Source organism: Pieris brassicae, chromosome 8 (genome assembly GCF_905147105.1).
Source record: "Pieris brassicae chromosome 8, ilPieBrab1.1, whole genome shotgun sequence".
NCBI lineage: Eukaryota > Metazoa > Arthropoda > Insecta > Lepidoptera > Pieridae > Pieris > Pieris brassicae.
The window spans coordinates 4,713,560-4,738,589 of NC_059672.1; the positions used below are offsets into that span (position 1 = coordinate 4,713,560).

General features: G+C 34.1%; 2 protein-coding genes and 1 long non-coding RNA gene across 3 annotated transcripts; 1 reads left to right on the forward strand and 2 right to left on the reverse strand.

Annotated features, from left to right (window-relative positions):
* Positions 1–1,784: 1,784 nt before the first annotated feature.
* LOC123713503 lies at positions 1,785–3,047 on the forward strand. The gene is made up of 3 exons (XR_006754198.1): positions 1,785–2,038; positions 2,536–2,800; positions 2,952–3,047. It is a non-coding gene; the product is annotated as an uncharacterized LOC123713503 (long non-coding RNA).
* Positions 3,048–9,452: 6,405 nt separating this feature from the next.
* On the reverse strand, positions 9,453–12,522 carry LOC123713257 (basic juvenile hormone-suppressible protein 2-like). Its single transcript, XM_045666846.1, has 5 exons — positions 12,411–12,522; positions 12,016–12,149; positions 10,997–11,833; positions 10,667–10,839; positions 9,453–10,562 (listed from the first exon to the last, which is right to left on the reverse strand). Exons 1-5 carry the CDS (start codon positions 12,493–12,495, stop codon positions 9,557–9,559), a joined length of 2,235 nt encoding a protein of 744 aa, XP_045522802.1. The 5' UTR covers positions 12,496–12,522; the 3' UTR covers positions 9,453–9,556.
* A 3,344-nt stretch (positions 12,523–15,866) lies between these two features.
* On the reverse strand, positions 15,867–18,742 carry LOC123713256 (basic juvenile hormone-suppressible protein 2-like). The gene is made up of 5 exons (XM_045666845.1): positions 18,650–18,742; positions 18,284–18,417; positions 17,375–18,211; positions 17,132–17,304; positions 15,867–17,019 (listed from the first exon to the last, which is right to left on the reverse strand). Exons 1-5 carry the CDS (start codon positions 18,723–18,725, stop codon positions 15,996–15,998), a joined length of 2,244 nt encoding a protein of 747 aa, XP_045522801.1. The 5' UTR covers positions 18,726–18,742; the 3' UTR covers positions 15,867–15,995.
* Between the last annotated feature and the right edge of the window lie 6,288 nt (positions 18,743–25,030).

Here is a 25,030-nt window from a genome sequence, read left to right on the forward strand (position 1 = left end):
TAACGATGGTAACGCCGAGGCAAGAGCTTAATTAAATAAACTGGAATAATTAAGATAAATAAACAAGAAGACGTTTTATAGGAGAGCATTATAGGCCGCACTTTGAATGAAATTTTTTATAGTTTAAATACTTTTCTACTGTGTAAAGTGTCACATCTTTATTTCAATATAATAATGTCGTATTTTATGTGAAATATAATATCTTAAGTCAAGGTTTTATAAGCGAATTTATAAGGGACATGTGGAAGGCTGCTTCGTTTTTAGTGGGCCAATTTCTCTTTAGTCCCCGCTTCTTACCGACATCTATGATACAGGTACATGCGCATATAAGAAGTAATCTTAGATCTTAGACATTTATTAATTAAATAAAATTGCTTGGCTAAGCATCTCCAAAATAATGTATGAAAAAAATTTGTCGCTAATTAATTAAGCATTAAAAAAGGTCACAATATCTTAATAGTCCTTATCATTTTATTATTAAAAAACAAAACGAACGAAACATTAGGAAAGGTTATCAACAATGTCAAGATGGGAAAATTTTACGGCTGAGTCAAGTTAGAAGTAACAAGGACTAGCAATCAACTTTTCGATCGAGATTCACTGTAACTATACGCAGAAAACTTCAAACCTATTAGAAAAAAACATAAATGTATGTAAGTACTTAAGTTAAAAAAATACCTTACTTTAAACCATTAAACGTAATATCAATAATTCCGCAGCATTTGTAGAATAGAGCAAATGTTGGGCTAGTGAAATCCCTAAGGTCTTAGGTTCCATTTGCTGCTATGCACCAATAGACTTTCTATTTATATGCTTTAAACACTCGCTCGTATGACAGAGGATTAGACCCAAAAAGTCGACCGCGGGTGTCTGTTACAGAAAGATCACCTACTTATATGTATACAGAACTGATACAGATATGAGAGGCCCAGACCTAAATAAGTTGCAAAGTCACTAAAAATTTTCTTTAATGACTACTTTTAGACATAAAATATGTATATTTTTAGGTGTTCAAAATATTTTCATTTTTTACTTAAAATGTTATGAAGAAAACCAACCATATCCGGTTAGTAAAATTACAAATGATTAAAACTGCTAAAACACATTTATAGCGTCCTCCGTGTAAGATTTTATAAGCTAGCTGACTAGAAGTTTATTTCTAGTAACAATTGCTACATCTAGATGGCGTAAAACAATATAAATAGTCTAAATACGTTTCATAAGACATTTCACAGAGGGCGCTTAATAGGTTTTTTCTTTAGTGTTAGCAAAACTTTTCTAATGACATATTATGTAACCACTTCTTATTTTAACACTTATGTTCATTTTTTATAATATACCATATCTACAACTGTATAAAAATATATGATAACTATAAAATAATTTTTCACTCAGTTGTAATAAACACATGACATTTCTAGACGTTTATTTATACTTCAAAAATAAAAGTAGTAGTTTATCTGTCATAATTTTAAATCAGTTGCAGGGAGGGACAGTCTCAAACAACGTGATTTTTCTTTCGATGGTAGCGCCCTCTATAGACGATCTCCTAGATTCTAGTGTGTTCAAGAGGTGCCGCTTTAATGAAAAATATGATTACCATTTCAAACGTTTAAAAACTACTTTGATTCACTTTTACGCATATTTAGAGGCAGATTATATAAATAAATAATTTAATTTAACAAAATCATGCAATTTAGCAAAATCTTTCTAAAATTTTCACATGAAAAATAATGTTATATCAGGTATTTGAATGCCAACTCCCAACGGCAAAAGTGTCTAAACCAAAATTTCAAATTACAAACTGACTCCTGCTTGTTGCGTTACTATTTTGTATTTTATCCTGTTTTCTGTATTGTGCGATACTCTAGTAAGCACGTCGAGTCGAGCTTTAAGTTTCTCTGGCATACTGTCGGGATTGGTTACTCGGTTGTACAGTGTAAATTGGTGTTTTAAGACTGCGAAAGGACGCTATTTCGTATTTTTGTGATTTCGGTCACAATGCCTAAACGATGTGTGTTTGGTTGTTCACCTTGTGGTAAGTGATGCATTTACTATAATAGAAAGTATAGAAGTGTAAACTGTGATGGAAATACCACTGAAAGTGGAGATCCATATATTATCTGCTTGCAGGACAGTCTTGCTAGCATACTTTACGAAATATGATTGCATGCAGACATAGGTACGACAGACTAAATTTATATATTATATAATAAATTAACTGACAAAGTAACGAAAATACCTGGAAATAAATTAAGCGAACTCGTTGTAATAAAGCAATGCACCCCTGCCTATCCCGTAAGGGATTACAGGCACAAGTGCTTATGTTTATGAATGTATTGTTTATATACATATTAACAGAACATATTATTTAAATTACGAAATTGCGTGGTCTTATCCATCTCAGCAACAGCAGACATTTAATATAATTTATTTCATTACACAAAGCCACTATGAAACATGATTTCATGATTTAAGGTTGAATCTTAAAACTTTATCAACATATTGACATGCATATTTTATCTTATTTTTCAGATGATTATCTTCATTCATTTACAAACCCTAAAAGATTCCGTCAGCAATTGAATTTCTTGGTCAGCTATTAAGAAACAAATATATCGTCAATAGCAATTGAATTTTCATTGTCTTACTTATTCCTCCATGAAAAGGTTAACTACTGTGTGTTACTCAATGTCTTATAAAGATTTTAGTGGTAAATTGTTTAACTTTCATGGAAAACTTCCTTACTCTAGTGAAATGGTCAGACAGGAAATGCAACTGAACACCCAATTAGACGCAGGTAATTAAAATAATTTAGTTTTTAAGGGACTACAAAAAAAAGATTTATAATTTGCCTGTATTTTTTTTGTACGTGGATTTCTCTATCATCAGCAATAACTATTAATTTAATAGTTTCTATATTGACATTGGTTCTTCTTTCTTAATTTCAGGTTGTTCTGAAAATAATATTATAACACTTTTGAACATATACCAGGACAAAGCTACCACCAGCAGCACCATTGAAGATATCTATATTAAGTCGTCCATATCAGGTAATAACAATATAGCTTTTTGAATGAGTACTAAGAGACAACTGACTGCTACTGTACTTGTAGACAAGATCTTATGTAAAGATCTCAAACAAGCATGTCCCTCAATGAATGCCTGGAAAACAGGTGGCTGGTAGAGTTTGGATAAGGAAGGCAGAGGACAGATTGTTAAAAACCAAACAAAATTGAAAATCTAACTATATTGGAGGATAGGATTCGTATAAGGAATACAAATTTGTGTAGGTAAAAACATGCTGAAGTGCAACTGCCCCTTTCGCTACATGTTTGTTTAGCTATAGAGGTCATTGCGACAGCAAGCCTTTCATAAAATACCTGTTTTTCAAAAGTACCATATCCTTTACGGTTTTGTATAAGAAGTGGAGAGCTGCAAGTGTTATATTGCACAAACACACACATAACACTTTATTTTTATTAAAATAATTAATCGAGATATGACATCATTTTAGTTGCCTGTGGCTCAGCATCTACTTCTGTAGTAACCACTCAACAGAATGTTAAGCATAACATGAAAAGCTCATCAAAAAGACATTCAGAATATGTTGCTATAATGCTGGACCATGATTATTGCAAGAAATGATCTTCAAAAGGTTGGTGATATCATATTTTAGTCTTTATAGTGAGTTGGAACAGTTGAGTTCGATTAAGGAACAACGCGTTAAGTTAATCATAGAGTATGCTGGCTATACGCCTTCCAGCTAGTTGTGACTATGACTTGCGAAAGGAAGTTTGGCACGCAGAGTCGTGCCTTGTGAGAGTGCCAGTGAAGAGCTTTTGTCGCAGGCTGTAGCAACCCCCCCCCTTGTAGGATTTATTTAGCTATCAGTAAATATTTATTTCAAGGGGGGAGATACCATACCATAGACTTTTTTTGCTGTTTTTATAGATACTTATTATTATTTGCCTTATTGCGCGAGTTTGACTTGCAATTGGCTGATTTTTTTAAATTATATTTTTTTGTTACAGCTTCGGAAAGAACGGCGCCGTCCAAATAGACATTAAATATGTATAGCACTTACCAAAAACAAATTTGTAACCTGAGAAGAGGAATACAGACTGCGAAAACGTAGTCATTCATTTAAGGCGCGGCTTGCAAAAGCTGAAAAACTGGATGCCAACACTACTTTTCAAAAAGTAGTTAATGGTATGACATCACAAGTCAAATTGTTTACCGCAATGCAGATGCAAACGGCGAATAAACAAAAGGGGTCGTTTTTGTTTGGTAGAAAAAGTATTGTCCTTGTCTTTGTATAAGAGGAGTCCCAGCCTTGATGGCAAAATATTTTACATTGCCATCAGCAAAATGTTTAAAAAGATTAATTTCTGAAATAAAACTTAAGCCGGGCATCAGTAAAGTCATTGATGAAAAATTTAATAAAGTTGTGCATGATTTGCCTCGTGAAGACAAACTGTGCACGTTAATATTTGACGAGATGTCACTTACGCCGTAAGTTAAACCGACAAATTAAAAGGATTCGCAACTCACGGCAAACAAGTATTCATGGTGAAGGGCATTAAAAGAAAGGTACAAACAACCTGTCGCTTATTATTTCACTAGTAACCTGAACGAAAATGAATTGAAAGTAATAATACAGGAAGTTATCAAAAATGTGCAAGCACCTGGCTTGACCGTTTTATGTACTGTGTGTGACCAGAGCACAGTAAATGTGTGTCATTAATGAGCTTGTGGCCGATACAAGAGTAAATTATCTCAGAAAAGGAAAGTAGACCAACCAACCAACTTCTTTGAAGTGAACAAACGAAAAATTATTCCCATCTATGATGTTCCACATTTATTGAAAGGACTGAGGAATAACGTTCTTACCAAAGACCTGGTTTATATTGACCCCGAAGACCAAAAACAGAAACTCATTAAATGGGAATACATTTAACTACTGTACGCTGCCGATAAATCATTTGGAGATCTCCGATGCCTGCAGAAATTAATGGTGGAACAGTTAATATAGCAAAAATAAAAAAAACAGCGGCGCAAATGTTCAGCCACAGCGTAGCTGTTGCGACGGAGCATTTGGCAGCCTTAGGAGTACTACCGCAGGCATGCCGATAAATAGTTCCGTTCTTCCTTATAATCGACAATTTGTTTGATACTTTGAATTGTAGCTCTTTTTATGTGTCAAATGGAAAAATCTTTAAAGGACTTGTGAAAAGAAATTCATGTCATCATCAGCTGTGGCAAAAAGCACTCCAACTTTTAAAAAGTGTCAAATTTATAGGTAAATAAAATATGTGTGGTTGAATTGGTTGTACCATCAATAAAAAAAATCATAAAAACGATTGAAGGTGTGCAGGAGCTACGGAAAATTTTGTCCCAAAAAATTTTTTTTCGGCTGGTGAATATTTATTCGTGAACATCAGGAGTAAATTTTGAAAAAATTTGAAGGAGCACTCAAAGCCTTGTTGCTTAGTAATTATAACACGCTCCATTCAGTGCAATCTAATTGTGAAGAAGATAAAAAGGATTGCCTGCAAACCTTAGACTTTTTTCTCAAAGAAAATGTTTCAAAGTGTGCTGTAAAAGGTACGATAAAAATGTACACTGACATATTTGTGTCATTTCCCTTCAAATGTGTAACACATATAGAGGCTCTCAAAAAAATATATGAAGAAATGACACTGAATGTCTTAATATACAGTTGGTCAATCAACCAAATATTTTGTGGAAAATTGACCTACTCTGATGATGATAAAATGAAATCTTTCGCCCAAAAATATTTCAACAATTATAAACATTTTAAGAAATAAATATTTAGTTTTTGTTAAAGGTCTTTTATTTAATTAATTGTATTATGGAGGTAAATAAATATTTTTGTCAGTTTATGGGTATTGAAGTAAAGCAGTTACAAATATTGTAATACAACCAACATGAGTTACTCTACTCTCGAACTTCAATATTGATTAAACTAATAAGAATTAGGTACAAGTACTACTATAGTCTAGATTATATAATATATATAATCTATACCATTGTAGTACTTGTACCTAATTCGCTACCTTTTATAGTGCATAGCTATGTCTTGGTATACACACACATACATATAGTTAGATTTCGATATCGATAAGAGATGGCGTTGTATGTGAACAATGACGTATAGGTTAAGATATGACAAAAAAAGCTGTAAGATGGCTCTCTATTCCCAGTATATATTATTTCTCTATGATCAGTTGTGAAAAATAACCGTCAAAATGCGCCCCACAGGTTTATCTATGGTCAGTTTTATTTTATTTTAATGTTTTTACCCCTAAATTTGTTACCCCCAAATTAAATGTTTGTTGTTACATATTTTTATATATATGATGTTGTCGCTATGAGAATTACCATGTTTTGTTGTGTTTTCACTAACGTATATTATACAATGCCGCAGTTGCAGTAATTTACCTTTCGTTGGTGGTAAACGGGAACAATATTTTTTATACCTTTTGACTTTACTATAAAATTTAAATTGCAAGTAAATCTGTCTTGTATATTTATTATAAACCTATTTTATTACTATTTAAAAGACGGTTGGACTTACGTTAGACCTCCTCGTTGATATATTGATTGTAGAGAGCTACACCCAAAGTTGTGGGTTCGATTCCCACAAAAGATACTAGTATTGTTATTACTGCAATGCAACATTACTGATATTATTTACTTATCTATAATACAATATGGTTTGGCTTTACTATGACGATTGGATTTTTGCATGTTTCTTTTGCTTTGGTTTCAGACTGCTATGAGTGAAAGAGCTAGGCGCATTTTATCCTTAGTACCTGAAAAGAATGCGGACTCTAACACAAGAGACGAGCTTGTAGTGGTGATGAAGCTGGTATGATTAGATCAGCAGAAAGCTCTCCAGCGCCATCGATAAATTCCAGTCTCGAAAGGTTAAACCTCCTACAAACCTCTGATGATGAGATAGGAACGCATGCAGACGATATTTATACATTCTTAGTCAGCGATTTCCTAATCCATCTGAAAGTAATTATGACGCTCTACCCTCAATTACATCTTTGCCTTCAAATCAACCTCCTGCATCCACGCAACGCAACGCAAAGCTCCTGCCATCGTTGCACGAAAAACAAAAAGACAATGAAGCAGAAGAATTAATTTATCTTTTCGTTGGCAAAACGCACAGTTTCAACACAAGGCTGAAACACCGGACCTACATTTTTGGAAAATTTACCACCTGAAGACCATTTTCCAGACCACAGATTATTACCACACACTCAAATTTATATAGCGTACAAAGAACAGGAAGGTCCATAACAGTTTCAAAGGAAGAAATACTAGACTTTTTGGCAATAAATGTCATCATGGGTATTGTAGTTTTGCCATCATACAAAGATTACTGGAAAAAGTAATTTCGTTTTGCAAAGGTAGCAGATGTAATGTCTAACAAGATTTGAACAAATCAGGTGATTTTTACATTTTAACAATAATTCTGTAGCTGATACATGATATAGATATTATTAAATATGTCCTGTAATCCACCACATTTTTTATGCATTTTATAGCTCAAACAAGCTGCCTATATACATTTTCTTTTATTTTGTTTCAAAAAGCAATCTTGCCACGATAAGGGTTAATACAGTTCGTGCCATCAATTGTTGAAATTTTTGTAGTGATTTATCTAAGTATATTGTTGTTGTAGAGTTTATTTGGTAATCACGCAAGACATTAATTGATATCAAATGTCAAATGTTTTGTGTTGTATCCACAACAAACTTCCTAATTTGGCAGTGTGGTATTATATTGCATATAGCCTTCCTCTACAAATGTCCTACCGTACACAAAAATAATTAGTTAATTGATTCAAGTCAAACCTGTTTCTGAGATCGCGATCAACCATAATATTAGTTGAAGTAAATACTGTTACTGGTACTGTTTAAAAATTAATTGCATAATTTCTTATTACTAAAAACTAATCCCGGTTGAGGATTTTGGTTTCCTTTCCCGACGCGTTCTTAAAGTTGCGTATAACGTGCTTTAGGTTACTATTGCTGACTACGGGGAGGGGAATAAATAATTTCAGTAAATCTGCTTACGTAATACTTTAACGGCCCGTTATTCATAAATATTAATTACTAGAAGAGATTGACGGATAAATATCACAGACAAAATAAAAATTTAATTAAGTATATTATATGAACATAACAAACATTGTATGGTCGTAGTGCCAAGAGAGAATCGAATAGTCTCGACCATCTGGTAATGGTAGAGAGGAGTGACTAAATTGAGACAAATATGGGTCTCAACATCCCTAATGCCCTGAGGCAAGCTGAGTGCTGTGGCGGCAGCAAGTCGACGTATCGGTTTGGGCTTTTCAAAGCAGGCACGACCTTCAGTAGAAGAGACTACGCAGAAACAGAAGAAGATAACACCTACGCACATTCTCTTCTCCTTACGAGCACTCATTAACCGCGGTTCCAGTACGCACGCGTGAGCCCTCAACTATAAGTTCCAATACAGAAGGCGACCCCGATCCGTATAATGAGTTTCAGTTCCGTGCGGTCCGGTTTTGATATCAGCGCTACGGATATTGAGAAAACTAAACTAAACTATACACAAACGTTGGGATTCGTATCGCTGTCGCTATTGAAACTGATAAATTCGCAGCTCGCAGTTGAGTAACGGCGCAGATCTTGAGGAAATAGTGAAATCCTGAAATCTAAATACTGTAGACAATAAGTACTTCCTATGATAAGTTTATTGGGGATTGTATAAGCATCGGAGCCCTACAAATTTTCTGTTGGGGAAAAGTTTATTTTCAGGTCCATTAAAGTTGAAACTTTAAAGTGAGATTTTATTTGAACAAATTGAAACATTAGTTGCTTATTTTCTTCTATTGTATCTTATGACAATGACCTGATTGTACGTGTTCCGGTCCGGTGGTCGAGGGGCTGGCTATCTGTCACTCAGGTCTCCTGTTACAGAGACCAGTCTCTCACATACACTTCCAAATATTATCATCTTAGTTTAATCATAATAACCTGCTATGTATGTATATGTGAGAGAAGAAATAAAGATTATTATTATTATTATAGTAAATCATACACACATACGTAAAGTTAGATACAATAGTTTAATTAGAAAATATAAGTGTTATGTGGAAGTTATTATGTCAAATTGAAGAGACTAGCTGCCTACGATACATGCAATCCAAAACTTTTTACCTAAATATCCTTTTATATTAAGTATAATAAAGTTCTTTTTCTTTTTCAGTTGATGGTAAAAGCCTAGTTTCTCGATTAACATATTCTACTAAAATTAATTATGAGAAGTTTCTTTAAGTGTCTTTAGGCAGAGCTGATGCCAGGTGTTAGCCTTATTTAAAAGCTTTGTGACTTAAATGTAATATATTTTAGGGAAATCAAAGAAATGTATATTTTGAAGATAGAATATATTTTGCATAGATAAATTTAAGATATGATTTCTTATATCTAAGTCAGTCGGCCATAGGTTTATTAGGTACAATTGAAAGGGCAGCTTAAACGTCTTTGTTAATCTCTACTTCACCCGTGAAGTAGTCATCAAATGTGCTGGAGAACCTAGTTGTCATGTCGTAATTCTTAAGAATGAAGGAGTCCCAGCGCATTTTCATGTCACACATTTGCTCTTTGTGGAAAATTTTTAAGTCTACAAACTTCATGTTTGGCGTAAAGAACTTAGTGGTATGAATCTCACGGTCAAATGGGAAACCAAGAGGCATCTTGTCCAATAAGACAGTCGACCTGAAGTCAACAAAGTCACCTTTACGGTATGTATCGAACATAACTGTGTCAACATCATCGACTAACCTCAAAGGTGTAACAATTATGTATAGTAACATATCCATACCGCCAATGCGACCCTTGGGTAGGATCAATCTGGTAGGGAAACCAGTTTGCCAGTTTTTAAAGTCCTTGGTGAACATATCTTTGAAGTCAGTGACGGTATTCAATTTACTCCAGAAGTCTCTGGTCATCATTCTATCGCGGACTAAATTGTGCATGTCAAACGAATTTCTGACGATTACGTTCTTCCCAGAAACAAGCTTGTAGTAGAACGAGTCAAGCTCCACAAAGTTTAAGCGGTTGACGTTCAAGTCGATGATACGACCCCATTGGTCCATTTTAGGACCTAAGAAGATTCTGACGATACAGTCAGTAGTCTTGTCAGATATAATATCGAAGGTGAATTTAAATGGCTCGTGGTTAAGACGACGTTTACGTACAAAGAAGGTCATATCGGACTTGCTCTTCTTGAACTCATCGTCGTTTAGCATAACTGCGTTGGTCATGTCCATTAAGTAGTCATCGAAGTAGGTGATCATCTTGTCCACTACAACGTTGTCAATCTTAACACCAGGGAAGTAGAGGTCTTCATGGGTGTAGGAAGGTAGACGCATTTTGAAGAGAATGAATAGGTAGCTGAGGCGTTTCTGTAGTTGATAGAAGACTGGGTCTCGAAGTGCTGTTTGGTATGTATCCAATACTGTTGGCACAACAAAGTACCTGGAAGTAAGAGATTAAATTATGGTAAAAACATACGTTTAGCCCTTTCAACAAACACAGGTTCAGCAAAAAATTGTATTATTCAAATTATAGTTATTACTTACTTGTCGGTAAACCAAGTGTTAAGACCAACGATTGATTTCATCATAATGAGCATGTAGCGGTAGGCCCCTATCTGTCCCTTAAAAAGGTCGGTTCTTTCATCGGCACCAAAAACTAGTTTTCCAAGTTTCTCAATGTCTGCAGGCTTGGTGAGTTCGTATCTGATTCCGTTCATCTGAGGAAAAAAAATCTTTGTATAAACGATTAATTTGGTATATAATGTAAAGTCATAAATTCATATTAGTTTGTTTTATCATTTTTATTTATTTAAGTGACTGTATCTATCTTCGAGACATGCGCAGTCGTGAATAAAGAAAGGGTACAATTTATACCTCAATAAATCCTTTAATGATAGCTTCGTTGATAATCTTTTCGTAGCTTTCAACAAGGTTAACGAAGCCCACATTGTTATCCTTAACAGTGACGTAGTCATTGAATCTGTTTGGGAAGTTCACTCCATTATGCATCATTAACCAGGGCCAGTAACCTTGTTTGATCGGTTTGTACCACGACAGGACAGGTATATCACCCATTCCGTTAGAAAGACGCTCCAAGTAGTATCGGGCGAGGATCTGTTGGTACACATACATCGTCATTTCCCACCTACGGCTCATGAATTTGTTGTTAAAGAAATCATCTTTCATCCAAAATGGGTAGTCGACGTGGAAGTAGTAATAGTAAGTGTTGAGATCAACATCTTCTGTGAAGTATCTAAGCCTGTCCTCATCATTCAACCAGACGCGTTTATCAAATACGTTTTCGTCGATAACATAAACGTCTTTGTCGGTCTTCTTGATACCATAAAAGTGGCTCAGTTTTCCGTCAAGCATTCCCTTTTTCATTTTCAATAAGTATGCTTTCTGGATGACATCTGATCTGACGAAGTAGTAGGGATAGATTTCATATGGCGGTGGGAGGACTATTCCTTTGCAGTCTTCACGGTGTCTAATAGCTACTGTCATAGCGTAAACAAACATTCCTTCGTTAAGGTAAAGACGCATCCAGCAGGCGGTTTTTATGAAGGTGTCAAAATCCTTTGCAAAGTAAAGCATGTGGAACATGGTGACTACTTCTTTGAGCTGGCGATCGACGTGAAGCGTGAAGACCTCACCTCTTGGGAGGAAGCCAAACTTCATGTAATTGAGGAAGGTCTTGACAACATCTTGTTTCTGCAATATAACATTCAAAATTAACTTTAATTTGTATGAAATGTTAAATATTTTAAAATAGTATGTTTTATTCTCCTACGTAAAACAATTTATTTAAGTGATTTATATTTATTATTATCATTACCCTTTACTTTTGATACAGTGCAGCTAGACACTCATACATTCACTTAAAATTTACTTACGGTGTACAAATCGACATTTTCTTCAATTTTAAAGTTTCTCCCTATGTCTTCGATGTCCTTGTAGGAAACTGGATCCAATATGTTATTAAAAAGCTTCAATATAAAGAATTGACGTTCTTTGATGTCCATGGGAACTAAAATAAGATAAATGCAATTAGTGACGATAAAAAAATATTTATGTGAAATTAATCAAATTTATTGGTTAGTCTCTGAAACTCAAATAATTTTATATGTCTTAATGGATAAAATAACTCTGCGATTAAAAATCTATTTATATTATATCGAAGGATTTTTTTCTTCTAGTTGGTATTAATATATGAAAAAAAAGGAATAAAATACAACTACTAAGATATATAAACACGCAACACTAGGAATAAAGAATAATAATTTCTTACATTTAAAGTCGTCCTTCATGTCCATACTCGGGACGGCTGCAGCCAGGGCAGCTAGCCCCAGCACAAAACTGAGTACCGCCTTCATTGCACCGGATCGCTAGTTAATACCAGTGACCACAAATCTTCATATTATATAGCCAAAGCGTCTGATGTTTACAAAACACTAGATAATTAAGGTACATTTGATATAGTTTACGAAATTCTTATCAGAGAGAAATTAAAATTGTTTTTAAATTTCTTTATCTTATTTTTTGTTTAGCTTTATTTTTGTTATAGCTTATGTTGATAGCTTTGTTTAGTTAAGGTAATTATTATCTGTTATTTATAAATATTGTGCATATATTTCGATTTAATTACGTTATTGTTTACAGTTTTGATTGCAGATTATTTTAGTGACTTTTAAATTATCTAAAAGAAAGTACCTAGTGATATTACGATTGTTGATTAGAGCAGTCAAAGGTGTTTTGGAAGATGACGAGAATTTGGACAAATTGTAACTTTATTCTGTTTAAAAAAAATCAATATTGCATTCTTTCGCTTGTTTAAAAAATACAGTAAATTAGAAAGACACTTTATTTTTAAAACTGCAATAGTGATCATTTATTTTTATATAAATAACTCTTATTTTATTAAATCTTTTTTTGTACTCTACGCTTGCTACTCTAGGAATAAAAATATATTAGAAATATTAATTAATAAAAAAATAGCAATTTATTTGACTATACAATGTTCGTGTCTTTAACACATTGAAAGCAGTCTCCGCTAAATTACAGTACTCCTTAGCATTTACTGTTCTCCTTTTAAACAAAAAATATAAATTTCTCAAAAATTATTACTTATTTCAATACTTAGCTTTAATGTAAAAAAGTAATGTCGAGTTTTGTAAGCGCCTTCGGATTTTTTAAAGTCGGTTAAAAATGTAGGTGTGTAGGTCTATATTGTTGGGATAACTTTTTAACTAGAGGTCCAAAGCAAATAATTTAGTTTTCATTTTAATTATATAGGTAAAAGCCACCTTCTACCCTAATATAAAGAAAAAGCCCTTTTCTAAGAAACAATTGCCCAAGCAGATTTCTATAGAAATAGGACAAAACAGCTATTATTTAAATTTGAAGCTAAAATGTTGTATTCTCCATTACATTGAAAATACGCTCATTATTTTCCTAAATTGTCTTACAATTGAGTTTGTATGGATATGAAAAAAATGGGATACAACTACTAGGATAAATGAACACGCAACACTCGGAATTAATATTTATAATTTCGAACATTTAAGTAGTCCTTCCTGTCCACAGTGCAGACTAGCCCCAGCACAAAACAGAGAACCGCCTTCATTGCACCAGATCGCCAGTCTATACCAGTGCCCACATATCTTTATTACATATTTATTTATTTATTTTATAAATGATCTTAATATAAAGGAAGTTAGTGTGGTGGAAACACAAACTGTACACAGTTTTTCTGTCCACCAGGACGTCGAACATATTTAAATCATTAACATATATACTAAGGCCAGTGACATAAACTATAACATTATAACAATCAAAGCATTAAAATTGCACGTAAAACGTCATAAACAATGATGCAAGAAACCTGTTCTTGTCGAGAATTCTCATTCGAATACAGAATGAGTTCCTATATTCGAATATGTATTAAATGACGATATGTCTGATTAGCATAATTATTGTTATGCATAATTTATAATTGTTTGATTTATGTAATATTTTTTTAATTTAACTTTATATGTAATTTATTATAATATTATATTATTATATAATATTATTTCTTGTTATATTAGTAAGAAGTGTAACGAGTTTATTAAACTTGGAATAATGTAGTCTAATAAATTTCCCATATAAATTATTGTATTTGGGTAATAGAAATTAGTTTTTTTTAATTTTCTACGTGTTGAATAGTAATAGTGAGTTTTAATTGTTTTGAGTAATTTTCTGTAAAGTAGTTTTCATTTAATAATCCTAGTTGCACTAGGACTACAGCTTTCTGTAGTCCTCTTTATATTGTGATTTTAATTTTGTAGGAGCCATTGTTTTTAAAATGCGTATTAGTATTGCAAATATTTGATTTAGATAAGTTTTGCATGTTCTCCCATAGCGTGAAAGTCCATATGTTATAATGGATTCGACTAGTGCTTTGGATAATAGAAGCAGAGTTTTAAGAGGCATTTTATTTTTTAGTATAGTGAATTTGGCAAGTAACGCTCTTAGCCTTTCACAGACAGAATTAATGTGCATTTTCCAGGACATTCGGTCATCTATTGTAAGCCCCAGGTACTTATGGTTATGATCTAATTCTAAGGCGTTGCAGTTGCAGTTTATGGGGTACGAGTTATAAGAACGTGCACATGTGTGGTTGTGTAGGATAAAGGGGTGTACGTGAGTATTTAAAAACTATATTAACAATAGTTTAATTGCTACGCGGTATGTGTATCAATTGGGTTTATGACAAAGCTTGCTAGTCGTGACAGTCTATTACGTACTATTAAATTGTCAAACGGTAACAAACTGTTGCCTATATTTTTCATAAAAAGTACTAGTGTCGAACTTTTATGTTAAAACTCATAACTCGAGCATTATTTATTGATTATAAAAATGCGGAGTGTTCACTTTGGTAAACGGTAGGTGACACAAAATGTATTTAGACTCTAACTCCTAGAAGTCAAAATTCAAAACATTTATGTCATACGGAAGTCATATTTCGTGCAAGTCTCGATGTGTTTCGGGAAATTTTGTTATTATCTAGTTCTATTCATGATATATGTGTATGATCTAATAGATAACTGTTTAAAAATATAAAGACTAAATAAATATATAAAACTTATAAAAAACACTTATGTGAATGTGTAATTCGTAGCCTTATTTTTAACAGTTGTTTCTAATATTACGAGTGTGTAGAATCACTTTTGAAATATATTATTTGTATTAATTTAAACAGTGAGTTGTCCAAATTCGAATTAAAGATTATTTCTATCTCATCTCAGTAAAAGCGAGGATAAATTATTGTCAAAGTAACCAAACTAGTTTAATACTATGAGTACGATTCATAAATATCACACTATGAATCCGAAGTCACGCCTGAACGTGTTCTTAAATAGAAATAATGCTACGGAAATTTGTCTGATATATTCATGTTTGTGTCTTTCTGCTTCAGTTTTAATACAATTTTTTATGATAAGATGGTCACTATAACCTAAAACCATATTTGTATCGAGTTTTAATTACCGCAAAGGCATGTTAATCATGTGTTATTATTATTAGCATGTTTATTCGTAAATTAATAAGCTTTTAGGTTTTACGTAATCTATCTATTAAATCCATCTTTTTGTGAAATAAGAATTTATTCATGTTTCATAAAATAGAACTTTAAAATGTAAAATTAGGATTGTACCGTATCGATTGAATATTGTAATAAGTTTTAAGGATGAAATAAAAGATGTAGTATATTAATAAATAGCTTCATCTATTGACTTATTGTATTTTATACACACATTTGCTTTAACTAAAACTACGGTTGCGTGGTCCGATTGTAATGCGTTAGGTCGTGATCAAAGAATAGTTTTCAAAGTTCTTATATGTCAAACATGTTGACATCTCTGTCGGTCTTCATGTTTATGTCGACATCCGTTAGGTAACGGTCCTCAACTGTTTTGTCGAACATATCGTAGTTCTTCAGCACATATTTCTCCCAACGGACTTTCATGTCGCAGACTTGGGTCTTGTGGAAGATCATAACATCAACGAACTTCATGTTGGGGGTGAAGAATTTGGCAACATCAATTGTACGGTCCAGAGGGAAGCCAAGAGGCATCTTGTCCAGCAAGACTGTTGATCTCCAATCCATAATGCGGTCTTTGCGCTTGTCGTCAAGCATGGTAATGTCCATGTTGTCAACCATTTTCAGAGGGGTGACGATCACGTAGAGCAGGAACTTCATGCCACCGATGGTACCCTTGGGAAGAACCAGCCTAGTAGGGAAGCCGGTGTGCCAGTTCTTAAAGTCCTTCCACCACAGATCCTTAATGTCTGTAATAGTGTCAATCTTCTTCCAGAAGTCAGTCATCAAAACGCGATCGCGAACCAAGTTGTGCATGTCGTATGAGTTCCTGGTAATGGTGTTCTTTCCTGTGTTAAGTTTGTAAAGGAAGGTGTCTAGCTCAACAAAGTTGACACGGTTCGTGTTGATGTCAATTAAACGGCCAAAGTTGTCTTCCTTGGGTCCCAAGAAAACTCTTACGACACAATCAACAGCCTTGTCAGACATAATATCTAAGGTCATCTTGAATTCGCGGTGGTTTAGACGACGTTTACGCACAAGGAAGGTCATGTCAGATTTAGTCTTCTTCAATTCGTCTTCCGTGAATGTGACAGCGTTGGTAATATCCATTAAGTAGTCATCGAAGTAAGTGACCAACTTGTCAACGACAATGTTGTCGATCTTGACTCCGGGGAAGTAGAGTTCTTCATGGGTGTAGCTGGGAAGACGCATCTTGAAAAGCATGAACAGGTAGCACAGACGTTTTTGTAATTGGTAGAAAACTGGGTCACGAAGTGCTGTTTGGTATGAGTCCAGAACGGAAGGTGCGACGAACCACCTGAAATAAAAAACAGTGTTAAATTCAAAATATGAAAAATTCACAAAGAAAGTTCTGATAATGAATCTTGAGACAAAAAGAGGTAAGCTATGTAAATATTAAAATTTCGTACTTGTCAGTTTCCCAAGTGTTAAGTCCAACGACAGCCTTCATAAGGATGAGCATGTAGCGGTAAGCCTCTACACGAGTACGGTCCAGGTCATCCTTGTAGACAGCACCGTAAATGAGTTTTCCTAAGTTTTCAATGTGTTTTGGTTCAGTCAATTCAAATCGTTTTCCGTTAATCTGGAAAATAACGATAAGTAAGATGGAATTAAAAAAAATCCTAAATTGATGTACCTATTGTTTGACTTACCTCAACGAATCCCTTAATGATAGCGTCGTTAATGATTTTCTCGTAATCCTCGATCAACTTAACAATTTTAATGTTGTCGTCCTTTACAACAATGTGGTCGTTCCATCTTGCGGGCAATTCCAGACCGTTATGCAGTTTAAGCCAAGGCCAGTATCCCTTCCTAATTGGTTTGTTCCAGGACAATAAGGGAATTTCTCCTAAGCCATTAGAAAGACGCTCCAGATAGTAACGAGCCAGTATCTGCTGGTAGACGTAAAGTGTCATTTCCCAACGCCTGTCCATCCATTTAACAGTGGTAACATCATCCTTCATCCAGAATGGATAGTCGATGTGGAAGTAGTAGTAGTAAGTGTTTAGATCAATATCTTCTGTGAAGTAACGCAGTCTGTCTTCGTCGTTCAACCACACTCTCTTATCGTAAACATTCTCATCGATGATGTACACATCTTTGTCGGTTTTCTTGATTCCATAGAAGTCACACAGCTTGCGGTCAAGTAGACCTCTTTTCATTTTAAGCCAGTAAGCCTTTTGGATGACATCACCACGGACGAAGTAGTAGGGGTAGATTTCGTATGGAGGAGGAAGGATGATGCCCTTGCAGTCGTCACGGTGACGGACAGCAATAGTCAAGGCATACACAAACATACCCTCGTTGACGTATAAACGCATCCAGCATGCTGTCTTAATGAAAGTGGCGAAGTCCTTAGCATAGTAAAGCATATGGAAGAGGGTCACAACCTCCTTCATCTGCCTGTCAACATGAAGAGTGAATACCTCACCACGAGGTAAGAAACCTTCCTTCGTGCGGGACATGAAAGTCTTCACTACATCTTGTTTCTGAAAATAATTATGTTAATTATTTTTCAAAAAAAATAGCAAAAGACCGCTACCTATGTTCAGGGAACTTACGACATATAACTGAACGTTGTCCTCAATTCTGAAGGTCTTGCCGATTTCCTCAATATCTTTGTACATGCATGGTTGTAGGATGTTGTTAAGCAGCTTGAGAATAAACATCTGCCTCTGCTTTACATCCCAGGTGACTGAAATAAAATAGAGATTTTGCGAATATATACAAATTCTTTCTAGAAGCCTTTTATCTCAAGATTTAAATTAAGAACCCCACGCTAAAGGAATCTAACGGATAAGTGTGGAGTATAATATATTAATACTAAAAAGAGGGAGATCTAAATTTAATGAGATTGTTTTTGCATTTTGCATCTAAAAACAAACTAATTGTTATGAAGTTTTAAAAATATAAAATAAAAAATTTACCGATAGTAGTGTCGTCAAGCTCTGGTCTGGCCGAAGCTAGGGCAATAAGCCCCAAAACACAAAGTAGGACCTTCATCTTCCACAATCCCACTCGACTGTGATTTCACTAATTCCCAAACCCATTTTATACCCGTCACCTGATCCAAATTGACCTTTGTGTATTATTTTTATTGATAAAGAATTAAGATAGCAACATTGTTATACGATTAACTTTCTATAACTCATTTAATGTAATAAAGGATTGTGTACTATTTTATTTTATTTAAAATTTTAAAAATAAATAATATGAAATCGGCACAATCTTATTAACTCAGTTTGTGTCATATTTACCATATGGTATTCCATTTACAATTTTTTTTTTATTGTTAAACGGGCAGGAGGCTCACCTGATGTTAAGTGATACCGCCACCCATGGACGCAAACTGTCAAAAGGCTTGCAAACGCGCTGCTGGCTTTTTAAGAATTGGTACGCTCTTTTCTTGAAAGACCCTTGATCGAATTAGATCGACAATACTTCAGTGAGCAGCTGATTCCTCATAGTGGTTCGCGGCGTAAATTGCCTCAAATAACGCTCATTGTGGAACGACGACATCGATACGTTCCTCGACATATTATTTAATAATTTATATTTTAGCAATGTTATATATGTGTTTGTTTGTAATAAACATTGATTGTATTACGTTCATATAATATTATACGATTGAATAATCAAAATCTCAAATGAATATCTCATTCAAATGGCCTGACAGGAGCACGGATATCATGAGTTGTAAACCTCCTTCGAGTCTATCAAGTTTGTTAAAGATACATTTATGATATTCATACCAATATAACAGTTTCAATATAAAAGTGTTTCGCTTAACTTAATAGCATATGTAAAATAAAAAAAATACTTTTTTTATTTTCTACATGCTGTATAATCAAATACGTATCTCATATAATGTAACTAATGTGATTTTCGACCTGTTGCTATGTTTATACATTTTAAATTATAATTAGCAATGATACATAAGTAACAATTTAAAAAACAGTTCAATACCATAAATGAATACTTAATGTAGACCTATAATATTTAAAACATCTTAATAATAACAATATCGCAAGTACTGTGTTTAATGTTGTACAAATTTCACGTTTAGTTTGCATTAAATAATGTATTATTTATGGTTACCATGACCGATAATAAAGCGTCTGCGTGGAAAGAGAAACGTCAGTTTCTCTGGTGTAAGATTGTAGTCGTAAAATACCTTTTTTGTTATGTCAATAGCACTGTTACGTCATTAGATTGACATCTACAATGAGGATATTTTGAAAAAAATTATAAAATAATATCATTTTTGTGAATAAACAAATAGGTATGATAATAGTTCGCATGACGCATGATTCCATTTTTATAACATTGCTTTTTTTATAGAACAGGGGCAAACGAGTCCAACTGATATCACAGCCCATGGACGCTCTCAATGAAGAGGGCTTGTGAGTGCGTTGCCGGCCTTGTTTGTGTATTATTCTGATATAACGAATAGAGTCACAGATTCCAATTCAATTTAACCATAGATATAGTCTAGTTATATATCTTTAGGCACGAAGCGATTACTCAATATGTAAAAGAAAAGCCTAAAAATCACATTCTCAGATAGAAATATTATCTAGAATTAGAAAAACAAATGATGCAGAAGCATTATTTGTTTTTCTAATGGCTTGCCCATTCAATAGTGTAGTCTTAGTAGGTGTAGAGTAGTCTCTAGTCGCTTCTATAGACGTGACCTTCTGGAATATTACCCCTTGAATATATTCCCTTGTTCAATTTACCTTTGCATCTAGTTCATTTTACGCTTAAGAGGTTGCAGGCTGACTTACCACAAGCTGTGCAACGTAGTACCTAAAATTATCCTGTAACCATACTGTCTATATCCCTATCAACCATTGCGTTATTTGCATACATATCATAAACAATCTTTCTAACAAAATACGCAGTGTACTGTATGTAATTGAACGTTATACAATGTATGCAGAACACATCTGGAAGTCATTTAATGCTCGCCTATTTCTCGCAAAATTGCAAGTCTATAGCCAGTAGTCGTGGTTAATGGCACCATCCAACGATGCTTGTTGGCTTGTATAGCTTAGAAATTCCCAAATCGAATTTGTAAAGCATTTCAGTCCAAAGAAATTTGCACTTGCAAGAATTAAAAGTTTTAGAATACCATACAAATTTAGTTACTTATCTATCGTCTATCGTTATGATGTAAGCCCGCCTTAAGATTCCCGACTTTCTTCACTTGTTTTTTAGCCGACGCCTATCATAATAATCAATAAAGCTTTTCATAAATTGGGCGAAAATTAAAATGATACTAATCCTTGGTATTGATTTGCTCCAGTTCAAACAATTTGAATGACTCGAAAATTAGCGATTAAAAGAAGTAGTGGTAGTTTCTTACCGGTTTTTCTTTCCCTCTCCCGCTAAATGTAATTTTAGAATATACAATATTCTTAACCTTCAGTAATAATAATAAAATATAGATTATTAGTACATCAAAATAAATTGACAAGATTCCTGTGTATCATAAATGCTGGCAGCATTTCCTCGCTGTATTGCGATACTTATTTGGTGAGCAAATAAGGAAGCAGCTATTTCACATTAGCCCTTATAGTTTATTTTTACAGTTATAAACGCAAGCGTATTGTCTACTGCCCCGTCAAGTTGACCGATAAGTATTTGATATTTTGATCTAGTGAAATATTATTGTATTAACTCCATTTATATATAAACTAAATAACATTGTTAATTTTTTACAAAAATAAAAAAATCCTTTTTAGTATATCTTATCTGACATAAGGTCTAAAAGCGCTTTAAACGTAGAAAATCGGACAGATCAGGGCTGGCTTCCTCATTACTCCACTTACACAGGTCTGGCTTCGCTTCTGCAATGATGCTTCATTGCAAGGTCTGTTTTGGATTGGCCTCTTATCGTTTTGCCTTCTATTATTAGTATTCCAGTAGAAAGTTTGCTGGGCAGGTAGGTAGGTAGGGTGGACTCAATTTCCGCACTTAGACACGTAGTCGGTCCGTTGTGCGTAGAAGCCCAAGTTTGCTGGGCAATGTGATTGTCAAACTGGCCTAAGACGTGTAAACGTTGTTCTGGGTTTTGTGTTTTTTTAATGTAATAGGAGGCAAACGGGCAGGAGGCTCACCTGATGTTAAGTGATACCGCCGCCCATGGACACTCACATTGCCAGAAGGCTCGCAAGTGCCTTGCCGGCATTTCAAGAATTGGTAGTCTCTTTTCTTAAAGGACCCGTCGGGTCGGTCGAATTGGTTCAAAAATACTTCAGTAGGCAGCTGGTTCCACATAATGGTGGTGCGCGGCAAAAACTGCCTTAGAAAACGATCAGTTGTGGAACGACGGACGTCGAAGTGATACGGATGGTATTTTGTATTTTGCCTTGACGTCCGATAATGAAACTCAGCTGAAGGAATTAGACCGAACAACTCTTCTGAACACATGGTAAATGCGGTAGAAGATGCAGAGAGACCCAACATCTCTACGCAACGCCAAGATATCATGCCGTACGGAAAGTGATTGGTCGTCGACGATTCGAATGAGCTGGTACTGGAGAGCTCTCGCCCAGAGGTGAGACCAGTATTCCATTTGGGGCCGAATTTGCGAAGTGATTCTCAGGCTACATTTAAACCCTGACAAACTAACTTGTTTTTTATTAGATCATAAAACATTCTACATAATTGAATCTGCGATATAATCTACTCATGAATTATACTACTGGGTATGTACTACCTAGGTAACACTGAAAATATTTAGAAAATGAAAAACGGTTTAATGTGGAAAGTAGCCAATACTTTTATTGTTTTTCGAAAAAAGTTCTAAACATTTTCAGTGTTATCCACGTATAAATATAATTGTTTTATTGTGTACATGAACGTCTTAATAATAGTCTATCGTACGCAACACATCTCTCAATTCTCATTAAAAACCTGAGTGCTTTTAACTCGACGTTTAAGAGCTTTGGGAATTGAAGCCCTAATGTAATTATAATGAGAAGGACGCAATAACTCCTTTAAGATCTTTACAAAGAACTTCAAAAGTATCCCAAAGGGATAAGTGTTAATTCTGTTTCACTGGTTAAGGTTTTCGTAGGGCTAAAATAGTCCTGATGTTAAGATAACTGTTATCTATGGGCATTCGCATTAATAAAGTTGGTTGGATTAATGTAGTATTTACCTATTAGTTTATTTGCCCTATATATAAAGCAGCTTCTGCGTGCTGATCTCATCTCTCAAGTGGTAGGTTGAATTCTGGGTCGTCCCTATGAACCATCTGTCTATGTATAACACTCGCTCGTACGGTGTAGGAAAACATAGTGGATATGGAAATGCCTTTGACCCCTAAAAGTTGACGGTGTGTCAGGCGTAGAAGGCTGATCACCTACTTGCCTATTAGAAAAAGCAAATGTTCAAGAAAAGAAACAGAAAGCTGATGCCCAGAACTAGAAGGTACTAGCACTAATGGGTTTAATAATCTATAGTCCTTAACCATACGGTCGGCATCTTAATTCTATTTAGTCATTAATATGATTATACGGTAGACTAGACTAGACTAGTTTCAATACCACTAATAATTGCCCATTATTAAAAATCGCAGCTTTTAAAAAAGACAAAAACGTCGGGCATTTCAAGTTACTGGTAAGAAAATAAGTTTCCTTATTAATGGAGAACGATTTTGTCTCACCCATGAGAGAGACCTCCACTCCACCTAGCCTTGCAATGACCGCACAATGATAAAGTAAAATTCATCATATTTCGTTTATGTTAAATGTTATAATATTTCACCTTTATCGAGTTTTTGCCTCGAAGCTATCCAATTATAAAATTAATGTTTTAGAAGTCACTAGGAATTAGCAAATGATTTATTTCTGAAATACAATATTTGTAGCTTGAAATTGTTATTGATTTAAGTCACAACACTTATTTACATTTACCATTGCGATATGATTGAATATTCGTCGATTAAATTATTTCACCATAATTGTAATATAATAATCAACACGTTATACTCATCAATGCTTATTCACGATTGATTCGAACCCCTATTGTTTCGAGGTCCTTGTCAACGCCATCCTACCAACGCAGCCTCGATCTACCGGGTTTTCTCTTGTCACCGGGTTGTGAGTTCTGTAAGGAATTTCGGGGTTGTGTCGTTTGCCATTCGGTGCACATGTCCCAGCCACTTGAGCTTATTGCACTTTATAAGTTAGACGATGTTGGAGTAGTTTAGGATGTTCTTCATTGTTTAGCGTATACGCCAAAACCCGTCATCGCAAACAGGACCAAAGATTCTTCGAAAAAGCTTCAGCTCGAAAGTAAGAAAAGAAATCTCGTCTTTATTGCTAAGGTGTCAGGTTTTGAGTACCAAAATTTCTATATGCACCCACGTCACTTTTAACAAAATATTTTTTTCCTTACTCATTAAATAATCAGGAACCTCATCCAAGCATCTTTAACGAGAAAAAAATTAAGTGACAAATAAATGTTTATATAAACATTAATTATATATGTGAAAAAAGTTTACTATATTTTTAGTTTATACTTTTTAGTTTTCTTAATTGACAATTGTAAAAAGTAATTAATAGGTTTAAAAATAATCCCTTCTTTAGTGATTTTTTACAAAAGCAACTGTTATTTAAAAAAAAACAAAATATCAGTAGTTTATAGTTAAGAGTAATATTTTACATTACACTCTTATTTCTTAGAAGCTAGGTAATCTATAAACTTTATAATGTTTATCTGGTTTCAAATCCTAACAGACGTAATTTAATCTTTGAAACGATTATTACTGTCTTATGGCTTCTCCTCACTGGGTTAATGTTCCATCTTGTAATTGCTAAGAAATTAACACTTGTTACTTATCGTAGATGCAATTAAATTTAAGCACGATTAGTTCGTTGTTTTATTTAACATTATACTTAATTGAATATAGTAGAAGAAATTCTAAGTATCAATACAACGAGAGAACCTCCAGTTGGTTTGTCGTTTTATAAAAACCGTACGTAACAGAAGGGAAATTGTTTTACTATCCAGGAATTATTATGTACCTAAACATACATTCCTTTAGTGCCAGATTTAAGTTTAGTTTTTGATTATTCGTAACCTCTCGGATCTATGATTTACCAATAAACTGAATTTTATACTGGCGGACTCTATGAACCGATGTTTCAATATAAAGTACAAAAAAAGGTCAATGTCAACGTGATGGATAACTTTTAAATACGTTGACATACAAAAGTTACTTATTGACACTTGACTGACATTCATACAACAACTAATTTATTGCTAAGTACCCTCAAGTTCACACAAACAATATC

Excerpts from the sequence above, each read along its gene's own strand:
- LOC123713257 (XM_045666846.1), bottom strand. The coding sequence starts at position 12,495 with ATGAAGGCGGTACTCAGTTTTGTGCTGGGGCTAGCTGCCCTGGCTGCA. Across the intron at positions 10,840-10,996 it reads TCATTAAAGGATTTATTGAG|ATGAACGGAATCAGATACGA; the intron begins GTATAAATTGTA and ends TTTTTTCCTCAG. Across the intron at positions 10,563-10,666 it reads AACACTTGGTTTACCGACAA|GTACTTTGTTGTGCCAACAG; the intron begins GTAAGTAATAAC and ends TCTTACTTCCAG.
- LOC123713256 (XM_045666845.1), bottom strand. The coding sequence starts at position 18,725 with ATGAAGGTCCTACTTTGTGTTTTGGGGCTTATTGCCCTAGCTTCGGCC. Across the intron at positions 18,212-18,283 it reads ACAACGTTCAGTTATATGTC|AAACAAGATGTAGTGAAGAC; the intron begins GTAAGTTCCCTG and ends AATTATTTTCAG. Across the intron at positions 17,020-17,131 it reads AACACTTGGGAAACTGACAA|GTGGTTCGTCGCACCTTCCG; the intron begins GTACGAAATTTT and ends TTTTTATTTCAG.